General features: G+C 42.8%; 3 protein-coding genes across 7 annotated transcripts; 1 reads left to right on the plus strand and 2 right to left on the minus strand.

The window, feature by feature from the left end:
• Window positions 1–182: 182 nt before the first annotated feature.
• Window positions 183–10345, minus strand: LOC135944082 (death-inducer obliterator 1-like). 3 transcript variants are annotated; one of them, XM_065490797.1, is made up of 19 exons: window positions 10193–10345; window positions 9539–9660; window positions 9176–9481; window positions 8937–9121; window positions 8367–8876; window positions 6861–7221; window positions 6550–6806; window positions 6293–6502; window positions 6054–6244; window positions 4756–4931; window positions 4297–4699; window positions 4088–4241; window positions 3918–4032; window positions 3172–3799; window positions 3024–3120; window positions 2706–2914; window positions 2129–2651; window positions 1858–2073; window positions 183–1267 (listed from the first exon to the last, which is right to left on the minus strand). In XM_065490797.1, exons 2-19 carry the CDS (start codon window positions 9657–9659, stop codon window positions 587–589), a joined length of 5343 nt encoding a protein of 1780 aa, XP_065346869.1. In that variant the 5' UTR covers window position 9660; window positions 10193–10345; the 3' UTR covers window positions 183–586. The 3 variants fall into 3 exon arrangements, with proteins under 3 accessions (XP_065346869.1, XP_065346867.1, XP_065346868.1); XM_065490795.1 differs by having other exon boundaries at window positions 3172–3814; XM_065490796.1 differs by lacking the exon at window positions 10193–10345 and adding an exon at window positions 9742–9822 and having other exon boundaries at window positions 3172–3814.
• A 12-nt stretch (window positions 10346–10357) lies between these two features.
• On the plus strand, window positions 10358–11912 carry Pdhb (Pyruvate dehydrogenase E1 beta subunit). Its single transcript, XM_065490829.1, has one exon. The coding sequence runs from the start codon at window positions 10466–10468 to the stop codon at window positions 11549–11551; it is 1086 nt and encodes a 361-aa protein (XP_065346901.1). The 5' UTR covers window positions 10358–10465; the 3' UTR covers window positions 11552–11912.
• Window positions 11913–12234: 322 nt separating this feature from the next.
• On the minus strand, window positions 12235–13696 carry LOC135944090 (L-aminoadipate-semialdehyde dehydrogenase-phosphopantetheinyl transferase). 3 transcript variants are annotated; one of them, XM_065490826.1, is made up of 4 exons: window positions 13437–13696; window positions 13121–13316; window positions 12832–13060; window positions 12235–12770 (listed from the first exon to the last, which is right to left on the minus strand). In XM_065490826.1, exons 2-4 carry the CDS (start codon window positions 13312–13314, stop codon window positions 12372–12374), a joined length of 822 nt encoding a protein of 273 aa, XP_065346898.1. In that variant the 5' UTR covers window positions 13315–13316; window positions 13437–13696; the 3' UTR covers window positions 12235–12371. The 3 variants fall into 3 exon arrangements, with proteins under 3 accessions (XP_065346898.1, XP_065346899.1, XP_065346900.1); XM_065490827.1 differs by lacking the exon at window positions 13437–13696 and adding an exon at window positions 13393–13411; XM_065490828.1 differs by lacking the exon at window positions 13437–13696 and having other exon boundaries at window positions 12832–13036; window positions 13121–13364.
• Window positions 13697–13748: the final 52 nt, after the last annotated feature.

A 13748-nucleotide genomic window follows, 5' to 3' on the forward strand; every position in this document is an offset into this window, starting at 1 on the left:
AACCCATGGAGTGCGGTAGTTGGCAACGCTTCACTAAATTTCTAATGAGGCGACTGGAGCAAAAAGACAACGAAGTAGCAGCGAGGTAGACCGACCCGCGAAACGGGGCTCATTATCACGAAAAAAACTAGCTTAGTGTCATAATAGCAAAACTATTACTCCTCGTAGTGAAATTAAAACCATTTTTTGATAGTTATTATTTCAATGGTACTCTTACACCTTTAATCTTTTATTGTTGTTTCAGACAAAATTAATTGGATTTAATTGTAATTTTAACCTTAGCAACAAAAGATTAACACCAAGTTTATAGCAAAGCTCACTCTGTTTTCGGAGCTTTGCAAAATTCTTGTGCAATTTGTACATAAACAGCTTCCATCAAAAAAGGGGCAAAATATTACAAATTGTCAACGTTTACGCCAGCTGATCAGTGATGTGTGGCAAAAATATAACACCGTGTACTCTCGAGATTACATCTGCGATCAGTAGTTTACACAGAGGCAAGCACTCCTCAAACAAAAGCTAAAGTCGAGATGGTGTGATATAAATGCAGCTAAAGGAATGGACAAACAAATCGAATATAGGCGGCTCAGTCCTTGCCCCTCGGCTGCTGCGGCGGCGACATCATCGACCTCTTGCTGTAAGAGGCACCGCTACCATCCGTGTCCCAGTCGTCCTGTCTCTTCCTGTCCCACCTCGGCAGGTTGGGCTTCTTGTTCACCTTGAAGGATATTATGCCCTTACGCTCAGGGGTTGTCGGTTGCTGCTGCTGCGGCTGCAACTGTCGCATGTCCTGGTCCTTGAAGTCTGTGCATGGTGGCGGCGGAATGTCAAAGACCGAAGGCACCATTGCGGGTATCGGAGGCGGCAGGTGCATCGGGGGCGGGAAACTCATCTGGGGTGGGATGACGGCAGCAACGGGTACTGCCACGGGCACGTCCTGCGCCATCAGCATCTCATTGGCCTTGGCGATTAGCTCTTCCTCGCTCAGCTTGCTCAGTGCTGACTGCTTTTCAGGCGTCGACATCGCCTGCTTCTGCCGCGGGTCCCTGTGTGGTGCAGGCAGCACCTCCTTTGAAAAGTGCTTCACGTCCTCCTCAAATTGCTCGATCTCCATCAACGCTTTGGTCGTCGAGTCCAGTGGGGGAGTGCTAGGTTCCTCAATCGTTTCGTCCGCGTACTCTCGCACAATAGGGTCGCAGTCCAGTGACATGCCCATGCTCAACGCCTCTGGCATTGACGGCTTCTTCTGGATGCTCGCTAGGATCTCCTGAAAATAGCAATAGGACTCATTATTTGGATATTTTTGAACAGATTTGACGTAAGGGCTAGTGATCAGGTGCTGAAACATTTTATTTCTTTTTTAAATCACTCTTACTTCAAATTGGAGCAAAATACAATGATGAATTTGTAGTTTTGAAATACGTTAAAATAGATATCTGATGTAAAAAATATAATTCTTTTATAAATTTAAAAAACTTGCGAAACACCTAAAGAGTAAAATTAACATTTCGAGGTAAACAGAAAAAAATGTTGCTTAAAAATAATATTTTTAAAATTAGGCCGAATTATCAAGATTAGCGTGTATTCAAGGAATGTTGCGGTATTTTCAGTTAGAAAGAGCAAAACGTACCACATTTTCAATTCGCTTTTATCCTCCCCATAGTTGATTAATAAAATAATTCAAAATAAAAACTTTCCTAATATAAAATATTAATATTTAAAATGACATTATGTGTGACTCCATTGCTCAAAATTTTGCTTGGATTTTAAACGCCTTTGGGCTTTTATTTATAGATGCAGATAAGCAATATTAAAATTTTAATAACTTTTGATGGAGGATGAAAAATATTATATTACCTGCAAATTCGAAGGAAGAGAAATAGTCGAGGTATCGCGCAGGAACGGTATGGACTGGGCCTGCGGAGGTGGAGTAAATGACCGTGACGGGCTGTAGGCCTCATCATCATCATTTTGCTTTGCTGAGGCCCCCCCAACCGACTCAGATAACCCGGGTATCTTGGTAGCTTTGGCTGAACTTTTATCTGTAGAAATTGATGACAAGAAGGACGAAACCTGGAATATCAGAATGATTAATTTCAGCTCAACTTTGTAGGAGCATTGAACCAACCTGTGCAGGTTCAGCCTTGGTGGAAACAAGCTCACTGCTGATGGTCTTGATTCGCAGCTTCTCCTCCTCTATCTTGCGGTTCAGCTCCTCAAGCTCGCTAGACAGAGGTTCCGTCTCCTCAGGACTGTTCAGGCCCCCAGTTGGACTGTATGGTTCGTCATCCTCGATAGGCGACACCTTCACTTTGGCCGTATGGGTTGGCGAGTATGGCTCCACGATGGTGGTCGCCACAGGCGGAGTGTATGAGCGCTTGACTTCCGGCAGCGGCGGTGTGTAGCTGCGCTCCTCCGTCTTGGAGCTGCTCTTGGACACCTTGCTGGGACCCGCTGCACTACTAGCCGAGTCGGCTGCCGGTCGTTTCCTATGCATTTGCACAATCACGCCCAGCAGCAGGTTTGGCCTGTTATCCTCGAGCCCTGGACCGTTGAATGGCAGCAACACCTGCGGCACTGGCGACTTGCTTGGCAAGGGGAAAATGTAAAAGTCTTTGAGCTTGGGCCCTTTCTTGCCGACCACGCCAAATCTGTCAAGACATTCAAATCAGTGTAAATAACTCACATCAAAATGTTTAATTCACCTGTTCCGGCTGAGCAGATAGTTGTAGTAGGTTATGTAACTGTGTTTGTCATCAGGACTAGTAGCAGTGAGCTTCACCACCATAATATCTTTTGTGCCCACTTTCTTCACCTTTGTGATGTACTCCCACACTGTGTCTGCGGCTATCCTGCCCACTATGTCACACACTTTTGGGAAGTCCGCATTGAAATTGGGCGCAGATCCAGATACCTGCAAGTAAATTGCATCATTATTTTATTGCTTCAACGCAATTGGAATTTTAAAAATGAAAATTAAATTGAAACAAAAATTTGAAAAAAAAAGAATCTCATCTCTTTACCTCGCTGATTGCTATGCTGAAATTTGATACGTCTTGCGTAGTGACCAAACCCCTCCAAATTGATGTAATCCCATCATCAACAACACTCTCAGGAGTTCTGGAAATCAAACAGTTTAGACTTGTAATATTTCTCAGTTAAATTCCTTACTTAATAATGACAGTAGAGCTGGGTTCTCGATCAGACAGAGTTTCTTCTTCTGGCACACTAACTGCTGGCGTAGGTGCAGATTTAATTTTTTCCAACTTCTCCATAATTTCTTTTGCACTCTCAGACAATTCTTCGACAACAGCAGCCTTCTTCTCCTTGCTGCTGGACTTTGAGTCAGAAGATTTGCTCAGGGATGAGCTGCTCCTGGACGATTTTTCTTCTGATTCTCTACTTTTGAGGTCTGAACTGCTATGGCGCGAGTGTCGTCGACTGCTGCTGCTGCTGCTCTTTGAATGGGAGTCCCCGCTTTTTATCTTTGACTCCTTTTCCTTATTGCTGTCTTTTGGGTCTTTAGAGTGAGATTTTTCTTTGCTGTGTGAGGAGGAAGAGGAAGAGGAGGACTTGTGGCTGCTTGAGTGCTTCTTGCTGTCGTGGTGCCTGCTGCTCTTGCTTGACTTGTGATGGTGGTGGTGTTTGCTGCTGCTGCTACTGTGGCTCCTCTCCTTTTCCTTGGACGAGCTTTTGCTCCGACCATGCGACGAGGACGACGATGGTGGCCGCATGGTGGCTGCCTCCTCCGACCCTTCCACAGTAGACGAATCGGGTACAGGCTCAGCCGTGGTTTCCGCTAAAACAGCATCAGCTGGAGATAGGAAAAATTTGTTCAGGTTAATTTTTTTTTTTACAAAATTAGACTTGAAAGGAAATTAAATAGGCAACCCATATTTAATGAAAGGCTAACTTACCTTGAAGCTTGAGAGAATCATCAGTTTCAATCATCTGTTCGCCTTTGTGAGTCTTGATGTAGGTGACATTTTGGTGCAAAAGGTCCATTTCGGTTTTTTTAATCATTTCAATTTGCTGTTTTAAAAAAATATAATTTAGCGGGCTTTAACTTTCGAGCAGAAATAGTTACATGTTTCTCCTCCTGTTCTCTCCATTCCGCCAGTTCTTTAGAAGCCAGGTCTTCCGAGCTTAGGCGCACAAGTTGATGGGGCGTGTGCTCGCCAGACACAATTTTCTTGAAGAGGGATAAGTTTTTTGGGTCCTTGACGTTGAAATGAATGCTCCTGAACAAAATCATTGAGTTAAAATGCAAGAAGCATAAAAATATAGAATATTCACCTGAACTTTGCTTTGTATTTCGCACCAGTATCCTTGAAGTAGGCAAAGAGTTCCTCTTCTATCGACGTGGCGATGCCTTTGAGCTCGTTCTCGCTCACCTTCAAATCCTTGCATTCCTCCATTCGCGCTTTGAACACCTCCTGCAGGGAGTTCCGCACGCTCAGTCTTGTTGCTTCCACGCTACTTCCCTGCTTCTTGGTGGAAGGAGCTGGCTCGGCCTTGCTGCTTGAGGAACTGGCACTTTGCTCCTTGCTAACTATTTTTGGAGCAATAGGTTTCAATCCAACACTTGGTGGCTTGGTCGCGCTTTTAGTCAACGCTACTTTCACACTGGCCCCAGGAACGCTCTGGCTTTTAGCCTCCACCTTGGGAACGGACTTTGTAGCAACAGTAGGAGATTGCCCTATGGACCAAAATGTTAGATATCTTTTGAAAAATAACTCATTACAAAAAGAGTACCTGCTACAGGTAGTCGCTGTGATGGAATCACAATTGTTCTACCACCGGGCGTGTGAGGAGCTTTTGGCGTTTTCATTGGAAGGCCCAGAACAGGAATGGCTAACGGTTCAGGCTTTGGATGCTGTGGTTTGATGTAAATTTGCTGCTTGTCACCAGTCAGCTTTTTTAGTTTTTCTCTGAAAAATTAAGGAAGGTATAACAATAGAGCAAACGGATTTGTGATTGGATTGTTATGAAAGATAAACAACAGCGAAAGTTTCTTATTTTTTTTTTAAATATCATTAACAGCAATGCCCTAGAAATAAAAGTCAACTACGGAGCTGAAATGAAACTTGATTTTACTCTCGTAGACTTAATTAGATGAAAAACTGGCTGCGAATCCTCCTGCTGAAAAGCTGATGAAGTATACAAACCTTTTACAGCCAACCACTCGAAACACAATTTGAGTAATTTTTCATTTTAAGATTAACATAATTTACAGCATCTACAACAAACTCATTATGGGTCCAGAATTGTTTTATTTATTTTGAATTTATGGGATCCCATTTCACACGCCACTCCATTTGTTTAGCTACCACCAAATTAAGCGATCTAGCAGGTTGTTCTTTACTTCTGCATTTTACACAAAAGGAATCAATTTATGACGGTAATGTATCTCAAGACAAATAAAGCCTGCTGGAATCATGGCTAATTGAATAGCATGTAACAAGTAATAATTAATTTGAGTAATAGATACTGGCTCACACATAAAATGAGAAAATAATACGAATTTTATTTTATTTTAATATTAACTTTTTTCTCATTTTACATGTGAGCCAGTATCCATTACTCAAATTAACTAATACTTGTTACAGGCAGGACACAAATAAAACCTGTCTTTGGTTTACTTTTACCAGTAAGAGCTGCCCTTAAGCTATGGATGGTTCAATTAACTTCAGAATAATCAAAATGAAAAGTAAGAAGTGGTACCTGTCCAAGCACGCCTTTTTGCCATCACCAAAGGTGTTTTCAAAATAAATACTATACATTAACTTGCATACAAGAATTTGATAAATTCTGGGCACAAATTTAATTAACTTAGATAGTTTATTTATTGAACGAATATATTATATGTTTGATTATTTCATTATCGGATTAGCTCTGTGTTGCATCTTCAACTTAAAGAGGTTGGCGGAGTTAAGTAATAATTTAAAAACACATTTTTCAGTAAATAATGTTTAAAAATAATCTTTATATTATTTCCATAATGAAACTGTTGTTTAGCTTACAGCTAGGATTACCCATGACTTGATAAGCACCTGATATTAGCCACCAAGTTTGGTTTGCAAACTTGGAAGGTTGGATGCTCTTTGAGCCAAGTGTTCAAATTTGATTCAGTTGGAGCATTAGTTCCTGCCAGAATCCTACCACTCTTCTGTTCATACATTAACACTCTGTTTTCAGAGGTGTCTGCCGGAGGTGTTTCTTGACTCTTGGTTGGGTCAAAAACCTGCGCAAGATTATGTTAATGTTGCTACAACATTAGTTTGAATCAAACCTTTGGAGTTGTAGGTGTTAGAACCTTATCCTTTTTCAGTAGGTTTAGCGCGTCCTGAGCGTGAACAAGGATGCAATCGTCACTGCAGTAGATGCTTGAAGTGCGAGCAGGTTTCTTGCACACAATACACGAGACTTTCTTCACTGCAGTCGGAACTAGCGGTGGGGGTTGCGAAGGTTGCTCAATGGTCAGAGGAGCCAGTTTTTTAGCCTGTATTTTGAATTGTAAAACAGAATGGAGAGCAATTGAAAGCGTACCTCTGGCCTTTTCAATGAGAGCTTTTGAGGTTTCTCTGGCGTTTTCGCCACTGGTGGCGCTTTGGGACTCTTCTTGTTTGTTGCGGATGAAGAGGCGGAGGAGGCCGATGAGCTCCTCCTGGCTTTAGCAGGAGCTTCGACTTCAGGGTCTATTTTTTCACCTGGCTCATTAGCTTTCAGAGGGATTTCGTTCGCCATGAGTAATTTTTTACATTTTGGACAGGTCCATTCTTTGCCTTGAGCCTCCATTTGTTTCCCTGCCGTCAGATGCAAAATAAAAACCCATTTGCAAGAAAATAAAATAGCCTTACCCATCGCTTTGGTGATACCCACACACTTGCCATGGAACCAATCTTCACACTTGTCGCAGCATATCATGAATCTGTTGTTGTGTGGCTTGCGGCATATGCACCACAGTTTGTCTGGGTCATCCTCAGAGTCCCACTCTTCGTCGCCGTCATCGTCATCATCATCCTCTTCGTCGCTGTCCGCCTGTATATCCTTGATAGCGTCCGACGTGACTTTGCTGAGGCCACTCTTCCTGGCCGGCCGACCACCCTTGGCCGCCTCATCCTCCGCCTTGACGGACGAGCTTCTCCTCCTAGCCACCACTGCCTGCGCCTTCAGCTTCTCTTCCTGCGCCTCCTCTAGCAATGCTTTATCCATCTCGGCCTAAAAATGTTTGCACACACGTAAAAGAAAAGGAAATAAACAATCACAAACCACATCCGGGAGTATGAATTATTTTTTATCTTTAGGGTTAACTTGTGGAAACCCTTTTTAGCCTGTTAATAAACTGATTCATTTCAATATTTACTAAATAAGGAATGAATCTATAACTTCTAGAATTTTAGCTGGCTTGATTAATTCACATGTCAGCTGATGGTTGTTTTAATGAAAAAATGTAGTGATACAATGTTGCATTGAAACAAATCAGTAGAAGTGAGAATGACGGTAATATTTCGTTGGATCAAGGATTCATTCGTGGACGAAAATGTGAGTCAAAAAGATTCCTAAAATGTTTGATATTGTTGCTTGAGACTGCGTGCCAAAAGTCATATTTTGCCTTCACCCGCCAGTCCAGCAGAGCAAATTTGTGCCACAAAATGGGTAACTTACTGTTAAAAATTTTGCCTAAGTATTTCAATAAATCCCATACAATCCAATGTTGTTTGTAATCAGTGTAAATTTTACTGTATAATCTAAAATATAATCAGAATTGAATAGGGCTGCAGTTGACTGCCAAATTTAGTATGCACAGATAAAACGACAACTCTTTAAAGAGGATTAGCGAATTTTTCTTCGATGTGAGAAATATGTTATGAATTTTAGCAATGGTATTGGAAAATTTGTTGACATATTTTTCAGACAAGCTCTACATTAGTTAACTGGAATTTTTTCTATCATAAGATAACAGATAAATTAGACAAAGCTGACTTTTCTGTACATGTTTAAGATTTTAAAATCCCAGTTATTTCAATTTATGCACCTTTTGCCTTCAATGGCAGAAGTGCTTAATATCCAGCTTCTATATTATTGTGCAATTAGTTTAAAATATGGAATTTAACTTCTCAAAATTTGATTCACAATTTAGGAATCAGGGTCAGATATGGGACATTTTAAATTTATATTACTGGTTTTTTTTTACCTCCCATCAACGTATTCTTAACACTTTAGAAGCTTGGTACATAACATTAAAAAGCCAAACAACCAAAAACACCAACTCGAGAGCTAGTCTGGCCACATGATAATTTATTTAGGAAAAGAAAATAAGCCAAAATACAAAGAAAATAAATAGCAAAATGAGTTAATCTCACCTTTGCCTCCTCCAGTGGTTTTAACACTTCAGGTCCAAGGTCACTGAGGACAGCCTGCAGCTCCTCAATCGCTTCTGGCTCAAGCAACGCCTGAGCAGCGCTAATATCTATGGGGAAGGCTGGAATGTCTTCTGCTTTTGGCAGCACCTCCAGCACAGGTTCACTTTTGACCAGTTCCACAGACTTTTTCTGACTCTCAGCGCTAGCCGACAGGCCAGGAGGGAAGGCATCAGCCAGATGCGCCGGCGGCTTGCGGTTTGTCCTTTGCGGATAGGTTTTGCGCTCAGGAACGAAAGGGGGCTCTTTGACAGGTGACGTTTTAGCCACGCGCAAAAGGGTTTTGGCTGGCGTCTGACCCAGCTTAGTCAAGTTGGCAGGCGGCGTGCTCTCAGGAGGTGGGACCACCACAGGAGGCGCAGCTCTGGTTGATTTGCGAACGGCAGCAACCTTTGCCACTCTACCCCTTGACACACCTGTAGGAACGGTTTTACCACCTCGCGCTCCTCGGCCCTGAACAAAGAGTATAATTAATAATTGTCATCCGAATTTAGCTGCTTCTGCCAATCTCACCCTTCCTCTTGGCTGATGCTGCATACGTCTTTTCCTCTCGAGTTCCTCATCCTCCTCGCTCTCTGTCTCTTCAGCAGACTCATCAGAGTTCTTTCTTGAACTGCCGGTATAACAGTGGTCCAGCTGAATGCTGGTGGTTTTCTTGCTTGGCACGTCACCCATTTCGTCTTTGGGCGTTAACATGCCTATCAGAGAAAAGTTTTGGTAATAAAGAATCAATTTGATTTAAAAATCTTTACCTAACATGGCACTGACGCCTTCTCCGAGGATTTGCTTAGCATGCTCTGACTGAAGAGCATTCTCCAAATTTTCCAGCTGCTCAGGATCCATTTGCATGAAAGGATCGATATTGTCCGAAGAGGATGGCACACCGTCCGTGGGTGTAGCATTAGGGAAGAAGTTGTTAACCGTGAGATTCACTTCTGGCTGGCCATCGTCAGAGATGACAACATCGTCCAGGGTGATGGGCGCGCTCATCATTTCTCCACCTTCACCGCTTTGGCTCATGCGAACGACGCTCACTTGCTGCTGCAGGTTTTTCGCAGCTGTTTGGACAAAAGGTGGTTGGGAACCAGTGGGTAATAATTGAGGCAGAGACGAACCAAGCAATTTCTGAAGTGTCTGCTCGTCAAGTGAAACAGTTCCATCTTCATTCAGAACTATGACCACCGAGCCCTGCTCTGGCTTCTGCTCTGAGTTGTCTGCTACAAATGAGCTAGACATTCTGCAAAATTCCAAATCAAGTTAATAAAGTTTTTATATCTGATAGCGTTGAAAGGGGCGTGACTCTTAAAATATTTTTTACCCATTATTTACAGCGATTTATTGCAATATATCTGTAAATCAAATCGTCTTATTAGGAGAGGTGTCTTTCCACAAATAATTATCAAAACTGGCATTTAAGTTAAAGTGGTGTCGTGCATTATTTTAATTGTAGATATACTCGATTATTTACAAACAATCCAGGCTCTTTTGGTGGGGATAATAACAAAGAATCAAAATAGGAAGTAAATAATTATAGGTGTAGGCGTGGGGATTAGATGGAGGCGATCATCACCTTAAGATTTAAGTTATTTCACACTGTGATGAAAACTGGCGTAGGAAAACTTCATTGCAGGCGCTTATTTCTTCAGGGAAACTCTTTCGTTAGATACAAACGGGCAAAATAGTGGCGAGTGCACGACGGCCATGTTGAATCAAAACATTCCAGCAACGAGCCGCACTTTAATAACTTATTTTGGGCAAAATACACGTACCTGAGGCTGGATTTATGGATGAATCTGCGTAGGAGTAATTATTCTGTCGGTTTAACAGTCATTTGAGTAGAAAAGTAGCCGGCGTTGACCAGTGAATGCATTTATTTCCATTTGAATTTCAGTTTTACATTTTGTTATCATGTGTGCTGGGCTTTAGTGACTGATACTGCCCTCTGTGCTCGGCCCTCGAAACAGAAATTTGAGCTGGAATTCGGCAGAGCCGCTCTCGTCAGACCAGTAAAGCTGTCTCTCTTGCGCGACCTTGCGAGAAAAATGGCAGCTTTATCAACATCGAAAAATATGCTGAAAGTGACTACAAAGTTGCTCTCTCGACGATGTTTCTCGACAGGGCGTGCCCTGGCCGGACAGCAGATGACAGTGAGGGACGCCCTAAACTCGGCCCTGGACGAAGAGATGGAACGAGATGACCGAGTGTTTATTCTGGGCGAGGAAGTTGCCATGTATGACGGCGCCTACAAAGTGAGCCGCGGCCTGTGGAAAAAATATGGTGACAAACGGGTCATCGACACGCCGATCACAGAGATGGGTTTCGCTGGCATCGCCGTCGGCGCCGCCATGAACGGTCTGCGGCCCGTGTGCGAGTTCATGACCTTCAACTTCAGCATGCAGGCCATCGACCAGGTCATCAACTCAGCGGGCAAGACTTTCTACATGTCTGCCGGCGAGGTGAACGTGCCCATCGTTTTCAGAGGTCCTAACGGCGCCGCGGCCGGCGTCGCCGCACAGCACTCGCAATGTTTCGGCGCCTGGTACAGCCATTGTCCGGGCCTCAAGGTCATCTCGCCATTTAGCAGCGAGGACGCAAGGGGTCTGCTCAAGGCAGCCATCCGCGACCCTGACCCAGTGGTCTTCCTTGAGAATGAGCTGCTGTACGGCACGCCCTTCGAAATGTCTGACGAAGCGCTGTCCAAGGACTTCGTGCTGCCAATCGGCAAGGCCAAGATCGAGCGTCCCGGACAGCACCTCACGCTGGTGTCGCACTCAAAGGCCGTAGACACGTGCCTTGAGGCGGCAAAGCTGCTGGCTAGTGAAGGCGTCGAGTGCGAAGTCATCAACCTCCGGTCCCTGCGTCCGCTTGACATGGACACGGTGCTCAAGTCAGTCTCCAAGACGCACCGCCTGATCACTGTGGAACAGGGCTGGCCCCAGAGCGGCATCGGCGCTGAGATCTGCGCCAGGGTGATGGAGTCAGAGGTCTTTTTCCAGCTGGACGCCCCAGCTGTCCGCGTCACCGGCGCTGACGTCCCCATGCCCTACACCAAGAGCCTCGAAGTCGCTGCCATTCCCCTGCCGCCAGATGTGGTTCGTGTTGCCAAGAAGCTGCTTGGCCTCAAGTGAAGCCTCAAGCTGTCACCATTGTGAACAAACTGATTGTGAATTCTCATCTTTCTTATTTCCGTTCAACTCAGCTACAATTTTTTCTTGTCTAACCTGTTATATATTTATTTGTTGGAATGATTGGTTCATTTTTGGCTCCGAGAGCTGTTTGTCCTCACCTCATTAGTCAAAATTAATTTAGAAAGGGGAGAATGCAATTGTACAGTGACCTTGCCACCTGCATATGCTTAAAAGAGGCCATTATGTAGATAGTGTACAACACACAAGTCGGAAATTTACTTGAATTTTTTTGCGCGAAGACAGACAAGTGATGTTAGATTACAATAAAATGGAAACACAACATGTTGGTTATATGTTAAAATCACGTTTTTAATTTAATTAAAAATTCTTTCAACCTGCTCTTAATCAAATTTTCTACGCGCTCAGAACAAATTCTTGTCTTACATTCACAGTATGCCTGAAGTATTGTATAATGTCTCTCTTGATATTACAGTATGAAGAACGAGAAGCCTGAATTTCTATTAGATGAGTTATTAATTATGGTATAAATTGCAGTGGTCTTTCAGTTCCTATTCTCACTCAAATTAGGTGTGGATAGTGTCCTTCTTAAATAATTGAAACATCAATATATTATATAATATATCATTTTGAGTAGATGCGCATTAAATTATTACTACTAGATCCTCATTAAAAATTATTTTATTTTTCAAACGGTTTCAAAGGCATCATCATTGAAATCGATTTGAAAGAGAACAGTTTAAGAACATTAAAAACCAAATAATAAAGCATTATCAGCATACATTAATATCATCAGACAGACCTATGGTCGCTCATCTTTAGATAAAAATTCTAAAGTGTAATCGGTATCCTCAGAGTTCATTGGGTCCAGCCCAAGAAACAGATCACTAATGGAAAGATGCTCGAATTTTTCCACAGATGCAACATTGAAATTTCTACACAAAGAGACGCAATGTTCTGCATCAAGCAACGACTCTTCAAAATACCACTCAGTCAATTTTTCACCACTGCTGGAAAGCACTGTGTCAGTCACTATTAAGTCTGGGTCTAGCGTAGAAATCGTGTGGAAGCTGAGGTTTTGCAAGTTGACGGTGATGCCTGTGCCAGTTGCTTTTACGTAACTCTCTTTCAAGCTCCAGTGCCGACAGAATTCCTTCAGTTGCTTGTTCTCGTTTGGGAATCTCTTAATTAATGTCCATTCCTGAGAGACAATTTAACTTTAATGATCACGTGGACTTGTAATTTATTTTTAAAGAACAAACCTTAGGAGAAAAATTCCTGGTCATTATTCTAAAGAACTCGTTGAGATCTCTTCCTCCAGTGTACTCAAGTTTCATAACGTCGACTCCAAGCTGGTGTCCAGGCAAACAACCTGAGGCTCCAGCCAACACAGCAAAGTCACCTTGATGAGAGACGTTGAACATAACAGACAAGTCTGCAGGGTACACAGGTTTCCCATGCTTGTCCCTATCAACCAAGAGGTCTGAATTTCTAAAATAATTTTGTCCATTTTAATAGTCCAAACAAAAATTAAAGACCATATAGACTTACAGACAGCCAGTTTCTTGGACGAGGAATTTCCTAATCAAGAGTCGGCCTAGCATGGAAGACTTCGCATCCTTTTTGAAAACGAATTTTCCTATTCTCTCCTTTTCTTCAGGTTGTATCAATGACGCAGCCTTCGTCCATTCCGCCTCTGTAGGCTGCCAAGGACCAGCTCGCACAGCCCAGCGAAAAACTTTCATTCCTAAAATGAAATAACTGTTAAAAATTGACACGAGTTATGTATTTTATCCATAGCATAACAATTATGTATGATTTACCCTCGCAGTTCGAGGAATGCAGCAAATTTAAATAACGAGCTTACTTTTCCGTGGTTTCCTCTGGTTTTTGTGTAATGTTTATGTTGCTGCTTCCTATTTCCCCAATCTTATTTTCAACTGATTTGCCCGTCGTCAGCTTATTGTTTCCAAGCTTGCTTTATAGGCGTTTAAAGGGTTTGTTTTGTACAGAGGTCGAACACACATGTGATTTGGAATGAATGAGGCTCAAGCCACGTGACCTGCGTGCTGACCAATCACGATTCAATTGGCAATTACATGCGCGGAGACTAGGGGACAGAAAATAAGACAAGACGAGTTAAAAGCAAGTTGTGAAAATGCGATGCGATCAGCCGATG

Source organism: Cloeon dipterum, chromosome 4 (genome assembly GCF_949628265.1).
Source record: "Cloeon dipterum chromosome 4, ieCloDipt1.1, whole genome shotgun sequence".
NCBI classification, from domain to species: Eukaryota; Metazoa; Arthropoda; class Insecta; order Ephemeroptera; family Baetidae; genus Cloeon; species Cloeon dipterum.

Excerpts from the sequence above, each read along its gene's own strand:
- LOC135944082 (XM_065490795.1), bottom strand. The coding sequence starts at position 9,659 with ATGTCTAGCTCATTTGTAGCAGACAACTCAGAGCAGAAGCCAGAGCAG. Across the intron at positions 4,033-4,087 it reads GAGAACAGGAGGAGAAACAT|CAAATTGAAATGATTAAAAA; the intron begins GTAACTATTTCT and ends TTTTTAAAACAG. Across the intron at positions 3,121-3,171 it reads AGCTCTACTGTCATTATTAA|AACTCCTGAGAGTGTTGTTG; the intron begins GTAAGGAATTTA and ends TTTGATTTCCAG.
- Pdhb (XM_065490829.1), top strand. The coding sequence starts at position 10,466 with ATGGCAGCTTTATCAACATCGAAAAATATGCTGAAAGTGACTACAAAG.
- LOC135944090 (XM_065490826.1), bottom strand. The coding sequence starts at position 13,314 with ATGAAAGTTTTTCGCTGGGCTGTGCGAGCTGGTCCTTGGCAGCCTACA. Across the intron at positions 13,061-13,120 it reads GTCCAAGAAACTGGCTGTCT|AAATTCAGACCTCTTGGTTG; the intron begins GTAAGTCTATAT and ends AAATTATTTTAG. Across the intron at positions 12,771-12,831 it reads CCAGGAATTTTTCTCCTAAG|GAATGGACATTAATTAAGAG; the intron begins GTTTGTTCTTTA and ends ATTGTCTCTCAG.